Below are 26,685 nucleotides of genomic sequence, written 5' to 3'. Positions count from 1 at the left end.
TCCTGATTAATGTAGCTCAACAACCCACTTGTTGCACATTAGAGAGTGTTGTCAGGGACTTTTCCTTTGTCATAGATGACTTGACTGTGCCACCTCATATTTATACCCCAGGGATAAGGATTATGGTTAGATGATTTTACTCATAAGGTGTTAGGTGTTCTAGGGTTGTCAATAATTGAGGCACATATATTTGAGATTTTTTTTTTTATGATGAGAATTTTGTTCCTTTCAATTATTTTAATTCAAAAAAGGTTAGTATTCTGAATGAAAGAACAGAGGACAAATAAAGACTCACAGCACATTTTTCCTTAAATTACAAAGGGTGCCAATATTAGTGGAGGGCACTGTATATGCAAAATAATTCAGAATAATTGCATGTACAGAGAAGAGTGAATCATTGCTGAAATGTAAAGAATATAGAAATTAAATGCAGAAAATGATAAACGTTCCCCATAGGTGTCGTTAAGATGATTCAGCTCCTTTACATGTTATTGGTATAGCCAGGCAAAAAAAGAGCACACAATTAAATACACACACAAAACAAAAGGAGGAAATAATGATGTGCAAAGTTGACAATTTATTGGACTGTGGCAGTAAATACACTGAAGGGTGAAATCAGCGTGAAGACATTCTGTGGCTGCAGATCAAATTTCTAGATCAGATGTTCCCAAAAAGCTCCTTCTTTACATTAAGACAATTCCAGCTCTATCGCAAATATACATGCAAGATAACATCAAATGTCAAGTTACCCCGTCATTCACAGTCACTTGTTTAAAAAAAAAAAAAAAACAAAACAAAAAAACAATACCTGCTACATTCTGAAGCTGAAAGCTTTTTTCAGAATTTGAGATGAACTTTGAATAGTGCTGACTTTGTTTGGTTTGCTTTGACTATCAATGATTCAGAAATAAGCTGTAAAATGTCAACATGAATATCAAATGTGATGAAGCTATCCGGGTTCATGTTGTTTCATCACGAATGTGCTGAACCAGTTGGTTAAGTGTCTAAACATAACATGCACTTGCATGTTTAAATTCAGAGATTGTTGCCATGATCAATGCTCTACACTTTTGAAAGAAATGCTAACTAAGGCAAATCAGTATAAACAATGACTAGACCCAGGTAAGTAACGACAGGAAAAAAAAACAAAAAAAAACAAAAAAAACCAAGCAGGGACCATTTCTTGATTTCTTTCAAAGCGGAATGCTAGAAATTTTAAACCGAAAATATGATTTGTAGTCAATGCCTAGATATGCTCCAAAATGTTAAAATCAAGTTATCCTGCATCATTACTCCTGCAAATAAATGCAACTTCAAAGTGCTGCTTAAATACTTTATTTCTGGTATTCCTTATTTCATTTCCCAAATTACTTTAAAAAAAGAAACCTCTGTAAAACCATCATTTGGTAGTGGCAGAATAATTGTGTCACTTGCAAGCTTGAGCCTCAGCTCAGAAATGACGCAGACCTAGAGAGCTGGGAACATTCTGAAGGTTCAAAATGACATTTAGTTGAACATAAGGGACATTTAACACAATTACAAAATCAAAGTATATAAACATCACTGCATAATTAGTGTCCAGTTATTGATACTGTTATGCATTTAGAACCAAAAATATACTCAAGGTCACAGGCACAGAAAAAGGAAGCAATCATCCAGCTTCAGGACCAGACAATAATGTTCAGTGGTATCCAACCTCTTTCTGGATCTTTGCCAGTATACAAATATTCCCATATTAAAAGTCAGTGATGCCTACACCAGTCTGAACACTTTTGTGTGGTCCTTAATGCTGATAAACATCTGGTATTAAAAATATAACAATACCTCTCCACCTCCAGTTTACAGTGCCGTAATAGGCCAGAATTGTGCAAGCAGCATTGCTAAAATAAAAAAAGAGAAAAAAAAGCATGCAATACTGTGTCTTACTAATTATTTTAACTGACACTAGGCTGAAACATCATGATCTTAGGCACTAGATTAATCAGGTTTAACATCTCTTATATACACAACACAAAAATGAGTAAATGCTAATATTTAGCATTTATGAAGCTCAGCAGCTTCATAATGTTTCAGATTTTTTCCTTGACACAGAGAAATCAATTAAAGTATATAAAGAGTGTGCTTGCTCTGAGCACACAGGGGTTTAATTAGAAACTAATGAAGCAAACATTTTTAAAGCAGAGTGAGCTACAGTAAAACAACTAAATGAGGGGGCCAAAAGAACACTAAACAATTATCCTTTGACTGTTTGAAGGCTAACAACAAGCTGAAAAAAAAAAAAAAACCAACATGATGCACATTTTTGAGAAGTCTTTTGAATAGACTATACTGCTTGTTATAAAAAAAAAAACAAAAAAGCTTTATGCAAAGTCTGGTTTATAGTACTGTATACTGGAGCTGGTAATATTTGTGCATTTGAACCCAAGTACAGGATTTTGGCAATGATCTCAATACTCTGTTCTGTAAACATACTTGCTTGCTTCCCTTTTCTACTGGCAGCATTTATGTGCCCTCACCCCCAAAATGTGTTTCATAATGTTTAAACAGCCACTCTAATACTAATGTTCCCACAGAAATTAACTGATTCCAATTAAATTAAAAAAAAAAAGTATACAGGAAAGATAGCATGAAAATTTGTGCTGTTCAATGATCACAGTATATTTTAATTCAATACATTTGCTCTTAAATTCCTGAAAAATCAGGAACATTTACAATACATTTTAAATAAAGTTCATGTAGGTTGACAAAATCTTTGTATAGTTTCTTTCCAAAAATAATATAGCAATACACAAATATGTCTCCTACATATTATACTTTGCGCAAAACTATAGATCTTTATTTTGTAATCAACTTTCAATTTTAGTTAATAAAGCTGAAAACTGGAAATGCTTGCTTCCATATAGGAAGTTATAAGTTTACAGGAAAAACAACTCCACCACTCATCAGTTTTATCCTGAGTGCCTGGGCCTACTATAAGTAGCAGCTTCAGTAGATAGTTAGGTTTCTCAATTTAAAATATCATACACTCATTCACTCCTTGTTGCATACACGCATCTGTCTCTTGCACACTAGGTAGGCCCCTGCATGCTTCTCAAGGATCAATTGCCTTGGAAACAATATATATTGGTATAACTAGAGTGTGGATTATTAAAAAAAAACAAAACTGCAAACACCTTAAGGCATCGCTTGCTAAGAGGGGCTGACTGTGCAACACTAAATGTGTCTCCTCACTTATTCAGAGTCAGCACCTGTAAAACATTTTTTATTTTTACATTTTTTGTGCAAAATGCTTAATTTTCCTCCTACACCTTAAGGCAAAGGGATTACATTACTAAGATACAGCTGGGCATGGCAGACTTTATGGATCTTTTCAATACTTTTTGTCACCTATTAAAGAGTTTATCAGTGTTACAGTCTCATCATGCATACATATATCTTGGCCACAAGATCCCTAAAGAAATACGCTATTTGCAGAAATAGCCATTTGCAAGTAAGAGAAGGGAAAAGGGAATTAATTGAGGTTGGGCAAAAAGAAACAAGTATACAAACAAAAACTGCAAAAGTAAGGAAACTAGCAAAAAACAATTCATCTCTGGTTACAAGAAACTAACCTTTGAATTGTCTTTACAAAGTCTCAATTCTAATGCAAGTTAATGGAATTTTATATTAAAATAAATAGGTTTTTATTCACAATTTTCTGGAGGAGTCAATGTTTCTGCAGAACAGCTGTACAGGGCTAATGCCAGGATTTTGATCTTGCTTGGTCATATTCTGCTATTAGTCTCTTAATGTGAGCCAGTTTGTTGTGGAGATACTCGCATCTATATTTTTCTTCATGGTACTTGGGACTGTTCTGCAAGATAGAGGAAAAAAAAACAGCAAAATTTAAAAAAAGAAAACTACACCAAAAGAAATATTCATGCATTTGCTTTAAACACAGACATATTCTGGAGCTTCTATTGCTCTCGGTTAGGCTCAAAACATTAGTTATACACAAGTACAGTGCTCTTAAGAGTTTAATAGGTACATTAAGTAACATCAAGCTCCCAGTGTAGCTTCCACAGCAGTCTGGATTTAGCAGGCCACAATTCTCATAACAGTATCAATACTAAAACAGTGGCTATAAAACTGCTGCAGACTACATGGTGGCTGATCCCACTTTCATAGTTTCTAGGGGAATACACTATTTGAATATTCAAATTATATCTAAATCAACTGACAATCCTGGCAACTACAGTAAAGTCAACCTCTTCTTTCTGGAGACTTGTTCCCTTTCGACATACATTATTCTATTGGGAACTGCCAACAGAGAAACAGATGATGGTGACATACAATAAAGCTGAGGCATTAAGATGACAGGAGATCTTGCTTACGTCAGGAATACACATTAAACTCTCACATCCCTACCAGCATTATAAAATGCGGTATTGACACCTTGTAAAAAGTCTCCTGTTTCATTTGATTATCATCATAACATGGATCTGACATCAGTGTGGACCAGCTGGAATTGAGATCTGCTTGGTCACACTTTGCAACTTTACAGTGTTCAAGCGCCAGTGCCTACTACAGCTGTACAATCTTGTGTTGCAGAAATTAATACCTAGATAAGCCGGGGAAGAGTTGTAAATTCTGACACACTCCTCTTTACACCACAGTAAGACTGACACATTATGACTTTTAAATTGTATTTAAATATTAGAACAGCTGAAGTATTTCACCTACAAATCAAGCGCCATACATAAGTTTAGATATTTTTCTCTGTTCCAACTACCCTTGACACTGACACTATTAAATCTACCCCAAAGTAAGCACATCTGGACCCATAAATATAATTTTTGGTTACATTCAAACAGTACCAAAAACTAACCAATCAAATTAGGGTGATAGCATTAGCATTCACCGACCTCACTAAATTGTTGCTTCCTTCTTAAATAATGGAATATGTGGGTGGTGTCCAATCCAGTTCAAGATTTCACTGTCCACAAATGACCTCCAAGTTGTTTCAGATTAGACTTCAGAACTCATCACACTACAGAATACAGTCTGCCCTGGTAATTGCTACAGATCGTCTACTGGGGGAACATTATGCTAGTTTTACAAGTGTATTCATTTCTTAATAGCTTTTGACACTTTAAAAATTCTGCTACACAGTCAGTAGAATATTCTTACATTTTCGTATTGTTGCAGCAATTAAAATTCTATTAAACTTCATGTGTGCAGAGTACAATGAAATACTTGCATGTCTGACCAACATTCATTATATTACAACTTTCCAGTATCTGAGAGAATGTAAAAATATGTGCAAACAGGAAATGTGTGTTAAAGTTCTTATATCTCCTATTTTGCATTTACACACTGTCACTTGTAATAATTTTAGACTAGATCAAAATACATTTTTATGCAGATTATAGATGTGACTATTAAAAGCTTTGCTGCAACTTTAACATGTCAATGCATAAAGTAAAAGAATTAAATATCTTGCTCATCAATCCTGGCTCCTCTTTTGTGAGGACATGTTTCTACAAATATATATAGCAGTAAAAACTGGGTTCAAACTAATTTTCCATTTTTGTTCCTTAATTAACCGGCAAATTTACAGACATCCTGCACTAAAATAGTATGACAGCAGCTTCAAGCATTTACATTTCTTGTATCTGGCAAAATTGTTTTAGTTCGTTTTCACATATGGGCTACATTCAGGGTCAATAGCTATACACATTCAAAATCAAAATTAATATGAACTGTGAAACAAACATGAAAATAACCAAAAATGAGAATTTGTGAACTTAGTCTTAAAAAAAAAAAAAAAAAAAAAAAAAAAAAAAAATCCCCCAGAATTAAATGCGGAAAAACTCCAATATTACATTGAGGGTTCTATTGTAAAGCAGTATAAAAAAAAAAAAAAAGGGGGGAGAGAGAGATACTGGCAAAATTACAGTGATCCCTCGCTATATCGCGCTTCGCCTTTCGCGGCTTCACTCCATCGCGGATTTTATATGTAAGCATATTTAAATATATATCGCGGATTTTTCGCTGCTTCGCGGGTTTCTGCGGACAATGGGTCTTTTAATTTCTGGTACATGCTTCCTCAGTTGGTTTGCCCAGTTGATTTCATACAAGGGACGCTATTGGCAGATGGCTGAGAAGCTACCCAACTTACTTACTTAGGGGGGTGTGAGCAGGGGGGGTGTTCGCACACCTAGGCGATAGGGACGTTGCTACGTTCTGTGTGCAGCTGCTTCCTGAAGGACATGCTGCACAGTGCTTCGCATACTTAAAAGCTCGAAGGGCACGTATTGATTTTTGACTTTGTTTTTCTCTGGCTCTCTCTCTCTCCCTGCTCCTGACGGAGGGGGTGTGAGCTGCTGCCTTCAACAGCTTTGTACCGGCGGTGCTTCGCATACTTAAAAGCCAAACAACCCTATTGATTTTTTTTTTTGACTGCTTGCTTTGTTCTCTCTCTCTCTCCTGACGCGCACTCCTTTGAAAAGGAAGATATGTTTGCATTCTTTTAATTGTGAGACAGAACTGTCATCTCTGTCTTGTCATGGAGCACAGTTTAAACTTTTGAAAAAGAGACAAATGTTTGTTTGCAGTGTTTGAATAACGTTCCTGTCTCTCTACAACCTCCTGTGTTTCTGCGCAAATCTGTGACCCAAGCATGACAATATAAAAATAACCATATAAACATATGGTTTCTACTTCGCGGATTTTCTTATTTCGCGGGTGGCTCTGGAACGCAACCCCCGCGATGGAGGAGGGATTACTGTACTGATATAATTATAAAATGATTGATTTTGGTTTATATTAACATTAACTTTAAAAACATTAAGAACTAGGAATCTGCAATAAAAACTTTATCAACAATATTTAACTACTAACCATTTTGATTTTCTTATATTCTTGCAATACTTCTTCATGAATAGTCTGGGAAAGAAAAAACAAACAAATAAATAAATAAAAAGTCTTATTACCCAAATGTTTTGTAACATGCAAAAACTGAAATATTCAAATATATGCAATCCCGCATTCTGAAAATTCTGCAAAAAATGACAGATGATCTAAATTTGCTGCAAAGCTCCAATTTGAACTTTCTGCACGCATTACTGATTAGGTACACTATTGCATAAACACCTACTATTGCTATGTAATTTACCAACTAAAGGTCATGCCACAATACAAGATGTGCCTAGAGACTTTAGATTATACAAATGCAGTCTGCAAATAATATGCTTGGGGTAGTCAGAAAGCACTCCTGTGACCACTAGTCTTGTGGTCTGACGTACCCAATTACAGAGTCCAACCAGTCTGCACTCAAGTCAAGTTGGGGAGCATGCACTGGTACAGTGTGTTGCCGCACCCACTACACAATGAAACAACTTGGGATCCCGGTTGGCAACCCCCCCCCCCCAGGCAGGTACGCGGTCCAGTCCCACCATCCGGAAATGACCCTCTATCTGCTGCAGCCAGGTGTTACGTGGGCGACCCATTGGCCTGGTCCAGCCACTCGGGTCCCCAACAATGGGGATCTTACAAGCTGGATCACCCTCGGGGAAACGCACCACATGGCCGTAGTGCCTTATCTGACGCTCCCTCACAATACAGGTAATGTGCCTCATTCGGGACTCCTTGAGCAACCGCTCATTCGACACAAAGTCAAACAAACAGTACCCAAGGATGTTCTGGAGAGATGCAGTACCAAAGGAGTCCAGTCTTCATCTCAGGTCATTGGATAGTGTCCATGTCTCGCAACCATATAGCAAGACAGGAAGCACCAGGACACTAACGACATGGACCTTCGTCCTTTTGCATAGATAGCGGGAGCGCCACACACCCCTTTCCAGCGACCTCATGACCCCCCCCCAAGCTCTCCCAATCCGTCTACTGACTTCATAGGAAGAGTCACCCGAGACATGAATGTCACTGCCAAGGTAAGTAAACCTCTCAACAAGGTCGACACTCCCTCTGCAAACAGAAACTGCTGACGGCTGTGCCCAAGAGGTCATTAAAGGCCTGGATCTTGGTTTTTATCCAGGACACTCTTAAGCCCAGACACTTAAGAATCCTCGCTCAGTCTCTCGAGCACCCTGATCAGAGCCTCCATTGACTCCGCGAAGATCACTGCATCGTCAGCAAAGTCAAAATCTGTGAATCTTTCTTCAACAGATGCCCCACAGCCGCTGGACCCCATGACCTTGCCCAACACCCAGTCCATATAAGCACTGAACAGAGTAGGAGCAAGAACACACCCCAGATGAACCCCAGAATCAACTGGGAAAAACACAGCAGAGGTTCTGCCTCCACACTGCACAGCAGTACCAGTGTACATGCCAGCCATGATATCCAGCAAACTCGAGGGGATCCCGCGAACCCTTACAACGTCCCACAGGGCAGCTCGATCAACTGAGTCAAACACTTTACGAAAATCGACAAAGGCTGCAAAGAACCTCTGCAGATATTCGTGATTGTGCTCCATGAGAACCCTCAGTGCTAGGATGCGGTCGATGGTAGATTTCTTAGGCGTAAAACCAGACTGTTCCAGTCGCTGGTTGGTGATTACGGATCCTATTCAGGACAACATAAGCAAGGACCTTACCCGGCACCAAGAGCAGTGTTATCCCTCTGCATTTGCTGCAATCCAGGCAACAAGTCCCGTTTTCCAGTCAGTTGGGATAATGCCAGTCTCCCACATGGAAGCAAAGATTGCTTGCAATGCCAGGACGACAGCTTTACCACCTGCCTGGAGAAGTTCACCCCAGATACCACAGTTCCCTGCAGCCTTTCCTCCCCTCAGCTGGTTCACCACCTGTGCAATCTCTGAGATTGGGTGGTTCACAGCTAATTGGAGGATCAGCCTCAAGGACCGTGGACCCAGAGATATCTAACGTCCTAGCCGGTGGATCAGGTTTGAACAACTGCTCAAAGTAGCCAGCCCAGCAGGTCACAGCTGCAGTGTCATCCATAAGGACCTGTTCCATCAGCCGCCCTGACTGCGACTCTCCGAAGAACAGATTCAAATGTGTGTAATGCTTCGAATCCTCTGTAAGCAGGACGTGGGTCGCTAGACCACAGATGGTGCGTCACTTGCTCACAGATTCCTCTAACAAACGTCTCTTTATCTGACCTCAGAGCCGTCCTTCTCAGTTCCCGGTACAGACCAGAGTTGCCATTGAGCAGTGCGCTGCGACTCCTCTCGATGATATCCAGTGTGCCCTGCGAGATGAAACACCTCCTTCTGGAAACAGCGGTAACACCAACACAACCCTCAGCAACCTTCAGGGTCTTGTCACAGGTAGTCTCCCAAATCACACTAGGATCGGAAGTTGGACCTAAATCTGCAAGTTCCTCACACAAACTGAGTGCAAACTCATTGACTAAATGAAATAAGTTCAATTCTGTCTTAACTCTTTAAGGGCGGATTTCAACTTTTGGGCAACAGGAGGGGTTGAGGGCGCATGTCGACAAAAGTCGACATCCAGGGGTAGAGGGCGACAATCAGCTGTTAATAGCGACAAAAGTCATCATTACGTCACAGGCATTCCCTCTCTGCTTGGAGGAATGTTAGATTCATTGACTCGGCATCTAATACTTGCGTGTGCGTGAGTTACGAAATGTAAACAAAGGCAAGATGGCATCGACATCTCACAAGGGAGCAAAGCGAGTGCAGAAAAGAAAATACTCAACAATGTTTTGCGCATTAATCGGTGAGTAAGACTCTGATTTTTCAGAATCTAATTTTGTTGACAGTGATCAGGAGATCGAGCAAGAGAGTGAGGAACTAGCATCAGCTGATCGGACACCAGCCGATGCCACCCCAGCTGATCGGCTCCCAGCTTAGCGCATTTCCGCAGCCGACACACCTAGAGCAAGGTTCGTGTTGGAGGAATACCCAGACATTGATCCGTGGGAGCTAAACTGGCTACTGTACTTCACAAGACAGCATGTTGGACACGACAGTTTACCAGACGCTGGACTACTTCAGGCTGCTCTCTCCTGATGCTGCTTTTCAGCTACTGTCAGACAAGACAAACAGGTATGCAGAGTAATTTTTTGAATCGCGGGCTGTGCTTACACCGCATTCTTGTTTTTCAAAATGGAAACCCACAACAAAAGACAAGATGAAGGGCTTTGTGGCATTACAAATAGTGATGGGACTGGTGAAATAACTTCAGGGAGCATTGGTCCAAACGTGCTTTGTCCCTTGGTGGCTTTGGACAGATTATGCTGCGTGACAAGTATGTGCTGCTGCAAAGTTTTATTCACTTCTGTGATAACCAGAAGTAAATCCCAAGGGGTGAGCCAGGCTATAATCCCATGTATAAAGTTCAGCCTCTGCTTGACATTGTGGAACCACAAAAATAAACAATTTTATCAGCCTGGCCGTGATTTGTCTGTGCATGAATCTATGATAAAATAAAAGGGATGCCTTTTTTTCCTGACAATATACTGTATGCCAGACAAGCCCACAAAGTATGGCATAAAGGATTTTGTACTGGCAGAAGCAAACACTGGTTTTTGCCTAAAAGTAATTACATATACAGGAAAGTATTTCTTTCAAAGAGAGAACTGTCCCTTGACAAGTCAGGTTGTGTTGGAGCTGCTTCAGGGCTATGAACATTTGGGTCATGTTGTGTACATGGACAATTTTTATACATGCCCAGAATTGTTCATGGAGCTACGGAGCAGGGGAATTGGAGCTTGTAGCACAGTGAGGGGGAACAGGAGACACATGCCTTCACAGTTGAAGCCAATCAGGCTGAAGAGGAAAAGAGGTGACAATCCGGTTTTCATGCGGGCAGAAAACTTGGTGGCATTGGCATGGCACGATGTCAAACGGGTGACTTGTCTCCATAGTACACACAAACAATATGTGCGAGAAAGTGCAGCAACAGACAATTGAAAAGGAAACACCAGTGCAACACATACAGTAAGCAGTGCAATGTGGCAATGCATGCAATTGGCTGCTTTGAGGGATATCCTACTTTGCAGGTCTTTGCTGTGTAACATTCATGTGATATGTATGTGAAATCATATAGTATATGAAATCATATAGTATGCCGGCTCATACAACATGCAAGACAGTAACATTTGTCAAAAGTAAATATGTTTTGCTGATTTGATATGTTAAACAACTGCTTTGTGTTCTTTTTTTAAAAAAAAAAAAAGTTTTTTGGAAAAATAGTCAGCCCTGACAGAAAACAAAACAAAAAAAAGCCCTAAAAGAGTTAAGTCACAGGGAAAACTCTGTACAGTATGAGTGCTGACAATGAGCGCTCACGCAGAAGTGCAATGAATGCAATAAAGCCACAAGGAAATGTATGGACCTTGTAAACAGAAGACCGTCTCATCTGTCTGATGTCCTATGTTTTACATACCATGACAGAATGAAAAAAGGGCAAAGATTGGGGTTGAACTTGCCATACCTGGAAGGCATGTGCACATGACTGGCTTGGGCAGCCAACACACTGACTGGTAGATAAAGGGCAGCGTGTGATACTTTGGTACATGTGAAACATGCTGGATAGTGGTTATGGAGTTCATGGAGTTTCTAATTCCTTGCAATTCCTAGTAATGTAATAGGGAAGCCTAAGGTGACTTATCAGAAACTTATCAAGACAGAAATCCCCTCTAACTTCAAGTCCTGTAATCTGAAACTGACTTTAGGGTATCGGTTAGGAAAATGTATAATGGCAGCTATAAAAGTTTCTCTTCTTCTTCCACCATGTTAAAACTTTAATCAGTAGTACTCCCACAATAAAAAAAAGTTAACAACCCCCCCCCCCCCCCCCCCCCCCCCCCCCCCCCCCCCCCCCCCCCCCCCCCCTTTACACTAGAACACAATGATGCAGAATGTTTCAAGAAGGAATATAGGAAATATAGCTCATGCTGATAATACTTGATACTTTGTCGTGGTGTGGTAAACCAAGTAGCTTATAGTAGAGTAATAACTGCCCAAAAAGGAGTGATCAATTAAAATGCTCTCCCCCTAATTTTTGCATAACTTATAGGACACTACCTACTATCACAATTGTTACAAACAAACCATAAATGACTGGAGACGCCAAGTTAATGTTGAAATGAAACTGACCTTCATGTAAAGTGAAAACAGACATTTAAATAAACAATTACAAAAAAATGCTATGTGATTTTAACGGAAAAGAATTTAAATGGAAGTCGAGCACTGTCCAAGAAAGGTGCATCTACACAATCTTTGGTGTGTAAAATGCCACCCAATTCTCAGATGTCAGACCTGTTTCTTTAAAGAGAATTTAGTACATACATTTATTTAAAAACCAGCAGGATAGTACAACACCTCAAAATTAACCTTTGGATTCTGTAATGGCTGACAGCAGAAGATGAGATTAATTTAAATTCTGATCCAGATTAAAGTGGTTTGCACCAAATGCTCCCATGGAGAGAGAAAAAAAAAAAATGAGTGGACTTTTGACTTAGTTATGCTGAATCCATTTTTGTATCAGGAGTTTCTCTACCACAACCATTTTCATGAAATATCAGATTCAGTGAAAAATGCAGCTTTAAACAAATTTGTTGATTAAGAAAAACAAGTTACATTTATGGCATAAGGATTTTTCCTTCTCAGAATATTATTTGAAGTATATTTTGAGCTGAAAAAATGGCATCCTTGCTTGTTCATCTTAACATAAGTGGAGGCAGAAACACCCCAAATTAAGTATTTACCAAAACTGATTATGAGCAAAATAATGCGACTATCTTCTGCTTCCTTCAAAATAGTCAGGATTATATATTTATAAGGTTAGATAGGTGTCTTTATTGTCTAGAAGAGAGAAAGTTGTTATGTTAAATGTCAAGACCAGGTAACAGGTAAGCAAACAAAAGTATACACACCCTTGCTTTATGGAAGGTAAGTGTGTGCTAAAATTTTGAAAAACAAAAGGTGGAAAACTATGATAAACTAGCAGAGACGTTTCTCTTCCTATGTCTTTAAAAATACATTTCTTTTGCTCCATTTGGATCCCCCCCACCAAATATGGGATTCTCATACAAAAAGAAATGCATAAATCCCTTAAAACCATAGAGATTTATCTATCTTAAGGCAATTAACTTCTTTAGTTGAAAACTTTAAGGTCAAGTAGTTCCCATTGTACTTTCACACTTTCAGCAACTTAAATATGCTGCATTAATATTATGTTAGATTTCTACTTCATCTATATGTTAATTTTAAACTGACACACAAGTCTTAAAAATGACATACCAAATTGTTTTCTCTGCATCTAAGCAATCCATACCCTTTCTCAAACTATCTAATACAGTGGAACCTTGAGATACGATCACCTCTGTATACGAGAAATTCAAAATACGAGGAAAGTATGAGCGAAAAATTCTGATCTAAATACGAGCATTGGCTCGCGTAACGAGCCACGAGCCAGGCTGTGGGTATAGCTCGCGGCTTAGCGAGGGGGCGTGGTAGCAGTTGCCAGCCGCAGGGCGATCTGCGGTGTCTGCGTTTCTCACCTAAGTGCACAGGTGGGAAACTGCCCACATCCATGATTGTTCCTGTGGCTGATGGGCTGCAGCTGCCATGTCCTCCCCGCATATATAGAGAAGCGCGAGCTGGTTAAGGGGGAGAAGAAGTAAAAGAAAAGAGAGGAGAGAGAACGGAGGTTGCAGGAGGAGGAGGAGGCAGGAAGCAGCAGCAGTAGGAAGTCGATGCGGGAGAGCGAGCGAGTGCAGGCTCGCGTGTAGCTGAACAGGCGAGCCAAACAGCTGAAGCAGGACGGTGTAGAGAAGGTCAGCTGCATTAAGAGTGTCTCGCCTGTTGCAGAGCCCGCATGGGAGAAGCAGGTGAGACGCTAACAGAGAAGAAGCACCGGGGATTGTCATCTGTTTTTTAAAGACTGCTTCCTGTTGACGTTTTAACCTCGTATTAAAGGATTGTTATTCTTGTGTATTTTAAACCTCCACTTCACAACTGTTTTAAGGATTATTTATTTAAAGATTTATTGAATGCTCTACTGCACTTTGGACACCTGTTTTGATTCTTTTAATAATCAGTTATATTATTTACCAGTGTTATTTATTAAAGGTAGACTACAGTATACAGTATATAATTTATCAGTGTTATTTGTTAGGAAAATTGATTTTTATGTTAATATATTTGGGGTGCGGAACGGATTAACTGGATTTCCATTATTTTCAATGGGGAAGTTTGTTCTAGATACGAGAAATTCGCTATACAAGCTCAGTGCTGGAACGAATTAAACTCGTATCTAGAGGTTCCACTGTATTTTTAAAATTTAACAAAGAGCCAGGGCCTATCTCAACTGTGCTTGTGTTGCTTCCTTTCCTCTCCAGAGTCTGATGGAGCACCAGCAGAGTGCAACTGTAATTTATACAGAACAGATGCCACCTGTATGTCGTAATTTCTTAATAATTTAGTTATTACACAGTTTTATTATTCTCTGTGTATTTGGACTGCACTCACTTCAAAAAGGATGCTGCTACTTTTACAATTTTAATTATTTCAGTAACTGGACAATATTCTTATCAATGTAAAGTTCAGGCATTGCTGCAGAAAGTGTGTGGGTAGCCAAACAGTTATTCATCATTACAGAAGACACCAATTATACCAGTGACTGGACACTCCTTGCCCAAGTGTAGTATTTTTAATATACTACTAATGTAAGTGTCCCCCATACTCCATCAGTTTTAAGCACTGCTGTTTTTGACAGAGTTTATCTCTGCAGTAAGGCAGCTGATATACTGTTCTTAAGATGCCTTTCACCTATATTTAAAGCATTTTCCTGGAAATGAAGAGAGTAAAGACTGACTAGTAAGGAGAAGAGAGAATGCCATATATAATCCTTTTGTGAATGGAATTTATGCTACCTCCAGTACTGTGGGATGAACAACACTATAGTGAAATCTAGCAGGCTTGGTCAAATTCAGCATTCTAAAAATATTGAAAACTTGATCATCATTTCTATTTAAATTGTATGTCAAAGAATTCAGCCTCCTCAATATCTCAATGTTCAAATAGTCTAAAAGAATTAAAACCGATTCCTTTTTATCCCTTAACACTAGAATTACCAGAGCCTACGAAAACATTCGTAGACCAGCCTCACCTTAAATCACTTCACACCTCTCCATCAGCGTCTTTTGTCCTGTAAATATGTCGATAAGCAGCCCTCTATTACATCCCCCACTGCTGCAGTTTTCTTAGCTCAAGTCTGCTTACCTTCGTGTCAGTTGCTTGGAGTTGTATAGAGTGAGAAGTCAAGCAAAATGACACCTTTTATAAATACTATATTGTTATTTGGAATACATGCATTTCATGTGTGTTCCATGTCTACAACAATCTATATACAGTAAACACCGTTAAAACAGAAATGTTTTTCATGTTTTAGTAATAATTGACAAAATGTAGACATGAAGTATTAAACCTGAATTCCAAATATCAAACACTTTCACAAAACATACAAATGTAATAGAAGTGCGCTTCTATTCAAGAATATAACTGCAGAAAAAGAACCTGTGTTTGGGTGCAACATTGACACACATTTGCTAGGACAGCTTCGATGGCACAACGGTATCAACTGTTGACTGGTAATCAGCAACTTCACAGGTTGGACCCCAGACGAGTCCATTTTGAGAAGTGAGCTGCTGTTATTCTTGCTATTTTAAAATAAAAACATACATTTGATTTCAGTCTGTAACAGCTGTTGTAAATGTATGATACTTGTAAAGGTTAGCTTTGTTTTTTTTTTTTGTTTGTTTTTTTTTTTTTAGTTTTATTCTCTCAGTCACATTCACGATTCCCACCCCCCCCCATCTGCAAGAATGCACGTCGCACTTTTGCCGATGCTGTACTTTGTATATCTACATGGGAAGCTCTGCAGTCTACTTGTGAATTTACGCTGTAGGAAGTAAATAAATTAAGGTACATAACATTCTATCTGGCTTTTATGTAAGTAACACAGCGAAAAGTCAAGCAAAATGACACCTAAAACTAAAAAGATTACAATATGCAAGCTTTCGAGGCAACTCGGGCCCCTTCTTCAGGCAAGATGTAAGTAACATATAAATGTTAATGTTTTGGGCACATGCACTGTCCAGATCTAAACACTAGAGTGGAGAGTCTATAGCTGAAGGTGGAAGCTGCCATCGCTGTACTTTGTATAAGAGCCAGATCGACTGTTATTTACCTTTATTTACTTACTTCCTACAGCGTAAAGTCACAAGTAGACTGCAGAGCTTCCCGTGTACATATGCAAAGTACAGCAACGGCAAAAGTGCGACATGCATTCTTGCTCCGATGCAGAACCATTGTCATCATCTGAATTCACTTCTGTTATAGCCGTCTTTATGTGAAAACAGCAGTGTCAGATGGGGGGCTCGTGAACGCGACAGAGATTAAAACTGAATAAAAAAAAAAAAGCTAACCTTAACAAGTATCATAAATTTACACCGGCTGTTACAGACGGAAATCAAATGTATGTTTTTATTCTAAAATAGTAATAATAAGAGCAGCTCACTTCTCAAAACGGACTCATCCAGGGTCGAACCCGTGAAGTTTTGATTACCAGTCAACAGTTGATACCGTTGTGCCACCGATGCAGTCGTAGCAAATGCATGTCAATGTCACACTCTAACACGGGTTCTTTTCTGCAGTTATATTCTTGAATAGAAGCGCACTTGTTCTGCTATATTTGTACCTTTTGTGAAAATGTTTTGATATTTGGAATTCAGGTTTAACATATTATACACTTCATGTCTACATTTTGTCAATTATTACTAAAACATGAAAAACGTTTATGTCCAGTAAACACATCGTTAAAACAGACTGTTGTAGACACGGAACACACATGAAATGCATGTGTTCCAAATAACAATATAGTATTTATAAAAGGTGTCATTTTGCTTGACTTCTCACTCTATACAACTCTAAGCAACTGACACACAGGTAAACAGACTTGAGCTGAGAAAACTGTGCAGCAGTGGGGGATGTAATAGCAGGCTGCTTATCGACATATTTACAGGACAAAAGACGCTGATGGAGAGGTGTGAAGTGATTTAAGGTGGGGCGGATCTACGAGTTTTTTCGTAGGCTCTGGTAATTCTAGTGTTAAGAAAGCAAGATGCTGGCCTATGGCAGGACTATTCAATTACAAATTCAGTTGGGCAAGATTTTCAAAAGCAAGAAATTTAGCTGGGCACCAGACATTTTCAGCGGCCAGTAAGCAGTACGTAATGACAAATTTTAAATCAGAACAAATTAATGTATGTAATGTTTATTCACTGTTTACCTGTTAAATTTGGTCACATCTGCATTGACAATCACAAGGTTGCCAGTTCAAATCCTGTAAACGCCAGAAGTGACTACTCTGTTGGGACCTTGAGCGAGGCCCTTTACCAGCAATTGCTTTGTCCTGGGTATGACGTTAATCTGCATCCAGCCCTGCAAGCAAGTATTTCAATTTACAGGGAAAACTTGGGGATGGTGGCAGGATTGGCACTCCAGCCACTGTATATATTAAAAAAAAAAAAAACACCTCACAATGTTCCCATTCCATTCGAACTAGTGTGGTGCCAAGGTGTCACCTGCCACCCTCGGGACCCTATCTTGGTGCATACTCCCAACCTCTCTCTAACACAGGCATATCAAAAATGTATATAAAATATTTATATATATTTAAATATATAACTGAACAGAATCTGAGGTAGTAGCAATACTTTTTTTTCTACTTTTGAAGTAAAAAAAAAAAAAAAAAAAATTTTGCTCACATCTGACCAAGGCACATCTCAAAAGTACACAAAATCAAAAATGTGCATAGTATTAGCAAGAACACTGGTTTCCTTTTTGAAATACGAGATCCTCCCCCAACAGAGGTTAAATTTGAGTTCCACAAAACCCCTTTCCTGTGGAAATGTTTCTCGCCCCAAGGAAAAAAAAAAAAAAAAAAAAACTACCTGAGTAAATGTTTAAGAACAAGGCACCATGTATGGCTTGAAAGTGGATTAGTACATTTATTTTAATGATTTGTCTTTAAAATGTCTTTGTACAGAGTTCTTGTGTGTCAAGTACTGAAATAATTATTTTTTACTAAATCTTATTTTCCATGTTTCTTTGTTGATGAGCTCCCGTTGGAAGATTTTATTGGTAACAGAACATATAGAGGGCATGCCAAAACGACTGAGCAACAACTAACGAATTACTGTTTAAACAAAGTTTACTGTCCGCCATCAATTGCAGAGCAACCCAGTAAAACACTTGCAACCTTAAAAAGCAGACTTCATCACATTGCTGGGTGTGACGAAACAGCAGGCAGGAGACTGCTCAAACATGCTTACTGACGGACAGGTCAGCGTTTTGTATGGAGTATGTGTTAATTCAAAAGAGAAACTTTATGCAAAGATGCGCAAACACAAGGAGATCAGTGACAATCACACCTTAGTGTTCACAGATATCTTCATAACAGTAGATCTATATGATGAGCAGAGGAATTGCAAATGATCATAATCAGCCCTCCGTTCATTATTCTGGCACAAGCATAACCAGCCTCTCGTTGAAATTCATGGTTGTCCCGTCAGCAGTGGCATGTACTTAGAAATATTGTGGGACCATGGGCTAGGCGACTCAGACATTGCTTCTGGGTCGCATGTGGCCCGTGGGACACCATTTGAATAGGTATGAGCTATGGTAAACTTGGCGCTATCAAACAGAGAAATCAACAGCTTGTAACAACTAAAGATTGTACATACATTCATGCAGAATTCTTTCCCATCCTCTTCTAACTTTATGTACGGTATTACAGATTTTCTTGCATTTGAAGCACAGGAGCAAAAACTGTCAACTGCTCTTAATTTTAAACATTAAGCTTAGTGAGTTCACCTGACCTAGAGCAACTTAACCTGTATATTGTTAAATTCTTAAATGCAATTTGAAAAATTGTAATCAAGAATTTTTTTTTTTTTTTAGGAAACAACTCAGTCATGCAGTGCCATGTCAAAAATTCATCTAAGGAAGTGGATCTAGCTCAAGCTAACAATTCGATGATCTTCAACTCCGAATTTGGTTTTAAATGCAAATGTGATCTGCCAAAGAAGTTGCATTTGGATACTAAAATAACCAAGTCAGAAAAAGCCAAACTATTTAGAACACAAGTAGATCATCTCAATTCACTGACGACTCGATCATTTGCCACATTTCCCAAGGGCTTGGGATAATAGTCATACCTGAAGACAGCTACCTACAAAAAAGGGTCTCATAAAAGTCTTAATAAATAAATAATAAATAAAAAAAACTTACAATATATCTGTATTTACCACAACTACTAAGTAGTTAAAAGAACAATGTTCTTAAGTGTTCAAATGTAATCTTAGAATCAAAACAGAAACCGCCCTTGAAGACTTTGTGTTTATGTGAAGTTATTACCTGATACTCCTTGGAGCCTGGAGGCAACCGTTTGCGTTCAGCATCAAGTTTTGCAAACCGTCGAGTAACATTCTCCACTCTTGCATGCAGATTTCTGTATTCATCATACTCTGCATTAAAATCATCCTTGTAAGTTTGTCTTTGATCCATGTTAATAATTGCAGTGTATTTCCTATGTTAGAAAAAAAAAAAAAGTTTAGAAAAAGAACTTGTTTTTTCTGTAAAAAAAAAAAAAAAAAAAAATTAAGCCATAAAGATTTGACCATACTATAAACAGAAAAAGGTGTTTGGGGGTGATTACAACAGACTCTAAAACCAACTAAAAGACTAATGCCTAACAAATTACAACATTATTGTCCTTACCAATTCCCAGATCTCAATTCATTCAAGAATCTATGAATTAACACTTCAACAATAGAGACAAATCGCCAGCTAATAACTATGGTATCCCAAGTCTAAACTCCTATGAATTCAAGATGCTGTGTGTGTAAACAGAGAAACAACTCATAATTAGGTAGGTTTATATTAACAAAGCAAACTTTAACCAGGCAGTGTAATCAGTGCTTGTAACCACTATTGTTTTAATATGATGCTAACTAGTAAAACAGAATTAATACTTTAAAGTTGGGGGGAGAAAGAAGACACATATTATACATTTACTAACACTCCAGAAGAATTTTACAACTCACTATGCTCTGTTAAATCCATGAAAAGCTCTGCTAAAGAAAAAGTACTGAGAACCTGGACAGTAAACATATGACAGAACTGAAACAAAAAGTATCCAGAAAAATGTTTGTAAGATATCACAAAATCAATGGCAGACTCATGCTTACAAAACGAGTACGGCAGTAGCGAATTCTAGAAATAAAGTTAAAAGGTATAACAAATATGAATGACAAGACGCTTTATGTACAATTACATGACTAAAAACTCAATAGATTTAATGAATATTTGTGGTGACTTTTTTCCTATAATTTCCCTGTACAGAGTTGTGCTTTTATCACAAAACTTGAAGAGCTGTGATAACTGTTCATCCCCCATTATGGTATTTGTGATTTCATGCATAACTGCCTAAATAATTTTAATTGTTTATAAACCAGGCATTTCACTGCTCTTAGACAAATGCAGAAAATGGATGACAAACTATACTTTATAAAACCTATTTTTAAAATGGCATGTACAATCTTACTAGGTTGAAATCCTTTCATTGCACACTTTACAATTTCATAAAACCTGTTGTGTTTTTTGATGTATGTTTATGACAACAGGATAAATTTTATCACAGATTATTGGCACAATTTTTCATGGATGCTCAATGCCAGCGCCATGAGTGGAGTTTTAATGCAAATAAGGAAGTAAAAGAGCAAGAAAGAAAGGAAGCTAATTAGTGAGGTGACAAAAAAAGAAGCATGACAAACTATATAGTTTTAGCAAAGAACTTATTTACTAACAAACTACATACTATATAGACCAGTAGCTCTGATGAAAGGAAGCATGGTAATGCTGGATCTAGCACAGGGTTTGAACTCTGAGCCCAGTCTATGCCTTTGAACCTAACCGAACATGGGATTTTTTTTTCCACATAACCAAACTATTTTGTGGAATAGATCAAACAAAAAAAAATACATAAAAAGTAAAAAAACAAACAAATTTAAGAATGATTAATAACACTTCATTATAGATAAAACTGCACCAAGAATTATGCAGTCTAATTAAAAAACTTGTATACAAAGGTAAATATGAACACATTGACTGTTAAATAAGAGTTAACTCAAAGTAGGCAATCTATAGAAGGATGCCACCTACGAGTTCTCTTAAATCATCTTTGGAGCTGTAGCACCAGGCACAGGCATATTCCTATTTAAAATAATGAAAAAATGAATGTGGCATCATAGGACAGAATATTTAATATTTTAGATAAAATTTCTTTTTCACAAAAACAATTTACATATGTATGTAGAACCACAAACATCTTAATCTTTCTCAGTGATTACCATCTCACTACTACAAAGTGCAAATAAAAACTGACATTCAATTGTAATGAATTGTGCAAGATCCAGAATGTGTACAAAAGCCATTATTGCACTGGTGTTATGCGCACCCAGCTGGCATTCACAAAGAATTTTCAATCCCACGTGCCAACTATAAATTTTTTTTTTTTTTTTTTAAATATAAAGAGAAAATAAATTTGAGTTGTGGTCAGTAACAAAATATACTTAGTGTATTAAAATAACACCTTGACATTATATTGATGTTAGGAACACATTTACCTATTTTTTCCTATGGCAGTCAGCGTGTTAAACAACTTAACTTGCCAGTAGATGAGATGGAAAATGAATGTCTGCAACAGTCATAATGAAGTGTAGTTTAGTGCTGCGCCCAAGTAAACTCAGTTTCAGCTAAACAGTAACATTTATACAGTGTGTGTGTACATGTGTACAGGGCACTACCTCCACCGGACAGCTAAATGGCAGTAGTGCCTCAGATTCCCATTGGGCTTAATGGAGTTCAGCATAGCCCTGTTGGGTCCTGTGGGTGCTGTAGAGTCCTACTACTTTGGGCTTCCGCTGCATCCACATCATGTTAATAGGCCACCTGGAGTACTCCCAGGTGCAGCATAAAAGGGACCATCTCACTTCATTCAAGGAGCCACAGTTGGGAGGGAGAAGACAAAGCTTGCCAGAGATGGAATGAAGGCAGAAGGATAGAAAGAGGAAGACGACAAGTGCTGTGTGCTACTTGTTATTATGAGGGCTTTTGTACTGTGCTGTGGGAAGCAATTAGGAAGTGTTTCCCACTGAATAAAGCCTGTGTGTGTTGCTGAACTGGTGCCTGGTGTCTGTCTGTCTGTCAGGCTTGGGGAGCTGGTGCATCCCCTGCAGGCCACAATAGCAGTTTTCAATCTTTTTAAAGGCTCTGGATTTGATGCTTGAAAGGACAGTACCAATTAACACTGTATTCCTACTGTTAGCAGTTACACAGTACCTACTAAAGCTTCAGTTGGGGAGAGAGGAAAAAAAAAAAAAAAAAAAAAAAAAAAAGACCCAATGCCTAAATCAGAATTTATGGGAATGTGGCAAGAAATTAGAGTTTGTAAAACCTCATCTTAAAAATATTGTGGATATTGTTAGTCTGACTGGTACATGATGTGATTTTGAACACGGGCATAAAATGATCCAAAGCCCTATTCCAGAACAAAGAGGTGGCCTTAAAAGAAACAAGTGCCTGAGTGGCCCATTCAGAAATCATATTTCAATGTTTCACTGCTAACTGAATTCAACTAGACCAGGAGTGGACAAAGTCGTTCCTGGAGGGCCACAGTGTGTGCAAGTTTTTGTTCTAACCCAGTTCCTTAAGAAGTGCTTATTGCTCAAGTAACAGTTCTGCTTCATTTTAGTTGTCTTGCTATTTAAGATTTTGAACCCTTATTATTTATTTTAATCTTGAACAGCTGTATTCTTGGTTTTCACTTGTTCCTTATTAACAATAAGATGATTTGGTTTAATTAAATACTTGGAAGGAAAGTGAAAAACTGAATTATTCATCTGTTTTAGGCTTCAAATCATTTGGATGATATTCTTAGAAAGAAAAAAAAAATCTGATATGAGAATAATCTGACATGACAGAGTTAAAGCACTAACAAGCCATGAAATTAAATTGTTGGCAAGGATTATTTTCTAATTAAGCAACTAGGTTGTAGCCACTGCAGCCCTCCAGGATTGACTTTGCCCACCCCTGAACTAGATTAACACTGCACATCCATCAATGCAAAAGCCTATCCAAAAAGATTCTGGCTGGTCATATGGGAGTGAAGAGTACAGATCCGAGTTAAATATTTGTCCCTCCCCCATTTCCTTTTTTTAATGTGTCTTAACCCAACTATTTTTAAGAAGGGCTCTGTGACTATCATATATGTTTGACAAATGCATATCCCTGATCAAACTGGTAAAAATCCAAGACTGAAAAAAATGAAGAAAGGCATAAGGGCTGTATACATTTTGACCTATCGTTTTACGGAAAATATAAAAACCATGTAAAAATTGTTGAAATTATGTATGAAACATAAGTGAATCTCTTAAGTTATAGCTAAGCCAAACGGATTTAAAATATGCAATTGTCCAAACATACACACAGGATCTCTTCAAGCCATAGCCATAGAATTCCAACAACTTTAGTCATAACATTCAAAACAGAAGCACAAACAAATGCAGCAAGTTAATAAAAATTCATACTCTCATTGTTATATACCAGGATCAGTCATTCCTCTTAATTTGGAAGTTACTTTGTCAGTGTCACGTGAGCTACATTTCAGACTGAAGCAAACAAAGCTCCCAAGAAAAGCTAGTATTAAAACAAAACAGATATAATAGTAAGAGTCAAAACTGAAAGGTAATAAATTGAATGCCATCCAGTGACGAAGTGCTTAGTGCATTGTTGGTAGAGACTTATTTACTCACATTACGTAATCAGGCATTTCGGTCGTTGACGACAGCTCAGCAGAGGCTGTATTCTCTGTATATATTAAAAAAAAAAAACAAAAAACAAAACAAAAAGCTCCTTAGTCAACTCATATAAAAGCACAAAAAATGTATACTTTAACAAATTAAAGGTTAAATTCAAAAGCTACATTTTAAATTGCCGATCTTTTATGTTATATACATTACTGGCAACTATAAATGTAGTCATAGTATATTTTGAATTACACAATCAAAAATATGACTTATTACTAGTCAGACCAAAAAAAAAGTGTACACAATATTGTAAATGTCCATGGGTAGAATAATCAAAAGGTCCTTTACCTGGCAAAATAATCTGTTTCATTCAGATTTATAGCACAGGTTAAGTGAAGGGTCCTTGAACAAAAGACTTACAGTACAGCACCATTGGAAAGTAAATTACATACTATAGCATTGCTTGCCTTTTCATTTAGTCTGCTATGTTTTTATGTAGTACAGATGCCTAATTCTAAGAGGCTGAATCAAGGTGTAGGTGAGGTGGAAGTGGACATTAATTTTCTTAACCAAAAAAAATACCAGATTATTCAAGCAATGTGCACAGGACTCTGATCACATGTTGAAATTAAATTCATGGTATTATTCACATGGCAAAGACTAAGGGCAATGCTATATGCTTTTAGTTAGGCCTTTTGGTCAGTGTGTTTATGGTTAATGTAATCAAATACAATTCTAGGAATGCCAGATTTGCTTTTTGAGGTTTTCTGTATACAATGTTTACAAAACATTTAAGGAAATATCAATAGTGGTGGTTTGAAAATGCTGTTGAGATTTGATATTTTATTGTTTGACCTTGGTTGTGATTACTCTTTAATAGGATATATAAACAGTAAATTATAAGATAAGCAGTAACCAGTTTAATGTGACTAGTTTCTCAATAAAAGGATCAACACCATCCAGATGCACAGTTTGCCAATTGACGAGGTATGTTGAAATGGCATGTTGAAATACTTCATAAGTGAATGGGCTAAACTTTTGCATTTTCAGAAATGAATAGGTCAATACAATAATAAGAAGCAAACCATGGTACTCAAACTCCAACCCCATCAACAACAAGCTGAACTGAATTTATAAATATTCCAAGTGGAATGACAATTTATTAAGCACTTGCATGAATCAAAGGTTCTTAACTGGCACATTTGTATTCACAATATTATTACTCTCATTTCTGACATTATGTACTATAAAGATTTACATTCTTTAACTCTTTTAGGGCGGATGTCGACTTTTGTCGACAGGAGGGGTTGAAGGCGAATGTCGACAAAAGTCAACATCCAGGGATAAAGGGCGACAATCAGCTGTTAATGGTGACAAATCTCACTGTCACGTCACAGGCATTCCCTCTGTGCTTGGAGGAATGCTAGACTCGTTGACTCGGCAAATAAACATTGCGTGTGCGTGAGTTGCGAAATGTAAACAAAGGCAAGATGGCACCGACATGTGAAAAGGCAGCGAAGCAAGTGCAGAAAAGAAAACACTTGGCAGACGTTGTTTTGCGCATTATCGCGGAGTCGGACTCTTGATTTTTCAGAATCGGACTTTATTGGCAGTGATCAGGAGATCGAGCAAGAGAGTGAGAAGCCGGCATCAGCTGATCAGACACCAGCCGATGCCGCGCCAGCGGATCTGCTGCCAGTTGAGTGCCTTCGCGCAGCCGATGCATCTACGGCAAGGTTCGCATGGGATAAATACACATACATTGATCCGTTGAGAGCCGATGTGGCTACCGGAGTTTACAAGACGGCATGGCTTGCTTTTGGACACGACAGATCACCAGCTGCTGTACTTCAGGCTGCTCTCTCCTGATGCTGCTTTTCAGCTACTGTCAGACGAGACAAACAGGTAGGCAGAGATTTTTTTTGAATCGCGGGCTGCGTTTGCATCGCATTCTCGTTTTTCAAAGTGGAAACCCACAACGAAAGACGAGATGAAGCGCGCTGTGGCATTACAAATAGAGATGGGACAGAACTGGTGATATAACTTCAGGGAGCATTGGTCCAAACGTGTTTTGTCCCCTGGTGGCTTAGGTACGTGCTGCTGCAAAGTTTTATTCACTTCTGTAATAAACAGAAGCAAATCCCATGGGGTGAGCCAGGCTATAATGCCACACATAAAGTTCATAAAGTTTCAGAAGATGAAAAGAGGTGACAATACGGTTTTCATGCAGGCAGAAAACTTGGTGGCAGTGGCATGGCACGATGGCAAATGGGTGACTTGTCTCTCTACAGTACACACTAACAATATATGTTAGAAAATGCAGCAACAGACAATTGAAAAATAGGCATCAAAACAACACATATTGTAAGGAGTGCAATGTGGCAATGACTGAAATTGGCTGCTTTGAGCGAGATCAGACTTTGCTGTGTAAAATGTATGTGATATGTATGTGAAATCATAGAGAATTCAGGCTCATACAACATGCAAGACAGTAACATTTGTCAAAAGTAAATATTTTTTGTTGATTTGATATGTTAAACAATTGCTTTGTGTTCTTTTTTAAAAAATGTTAGTTTTTGGAAAAATATTCAGCCCTGGGAGAAAAGAAACAAAAAAAAAAAAAATAGCCCTAAAAGAGTTAAAAATCCAATACAACGTACCATCCTCTTCTACATTTAACCTTTAAAGTTGACTGAATAATGTGTTGGCATTTTTCCACTATACTGAAATCTAATATAGTCAAATGATAAATCCTTCAAAAATAAACCTATAAAGCACATTTCTAAAATGTGCAAAATATACTAAAGGACTGGTATCAAC

General features: G+C 38.0%; 1 protein-coding gene across 1 annotated transcript in view; it reads right to left on the bottom strand.

Annotated features, from left to right (window-relative positions):
- Positions 1 to 557: 557 nt before the first annotated feature.
- Positions 558 to 26,685, bottom strand: part of ell2 (elongation factor for RNA polymerase II 2) — a 97,270-nt gene continuing 71,142 nt past the window's right edge. The window contains exons 9-12 of the mRNA XM_028804773.2: positions 23,872 to 23,926; positions 19,415 to 19,586; positions 6,883 to 6,927; positions 558 to 3,853 (exon numbers count right to left, since the gene is read on the bottom strand). Coding sequence (XP_028660606.1) covers positions 3,737 to 3,853; positions 6,883 to 6,927; positions 19,415 to 19,586; positions 23,872 to 23,926 — 389 coding nt within the window. The 3' untranslated portion in view covers positions 558 to 3,736. The remainder of the gene's footprint in view (positions 3,854 to 6,882; positions 6,928 to 19,414; positions 19,587 to 23,871; positions 23,927 to 26,685) is intronic.

This window comes from Erpetoichthys calabaricus, chromosome 7 (genome assembly GCF_900747795.2).
Source record: "Erpetoichthys calabaricus chromosome 7, fErpCal1.3, whole genome shotgun sequence".
NCBI classification, from domain to species: Eukaryota; Metazoa; Chordata; class Cladistia; order Polypteriformes; family Polypteridae; genus Erpetoichthys; species Erpetoichthys calabaricus.
The sequence above is the reverse complement of the archived record's forward strand: the minus strand, read 5'-3'. Positions and strand labels throughout refer to the sequence as shown.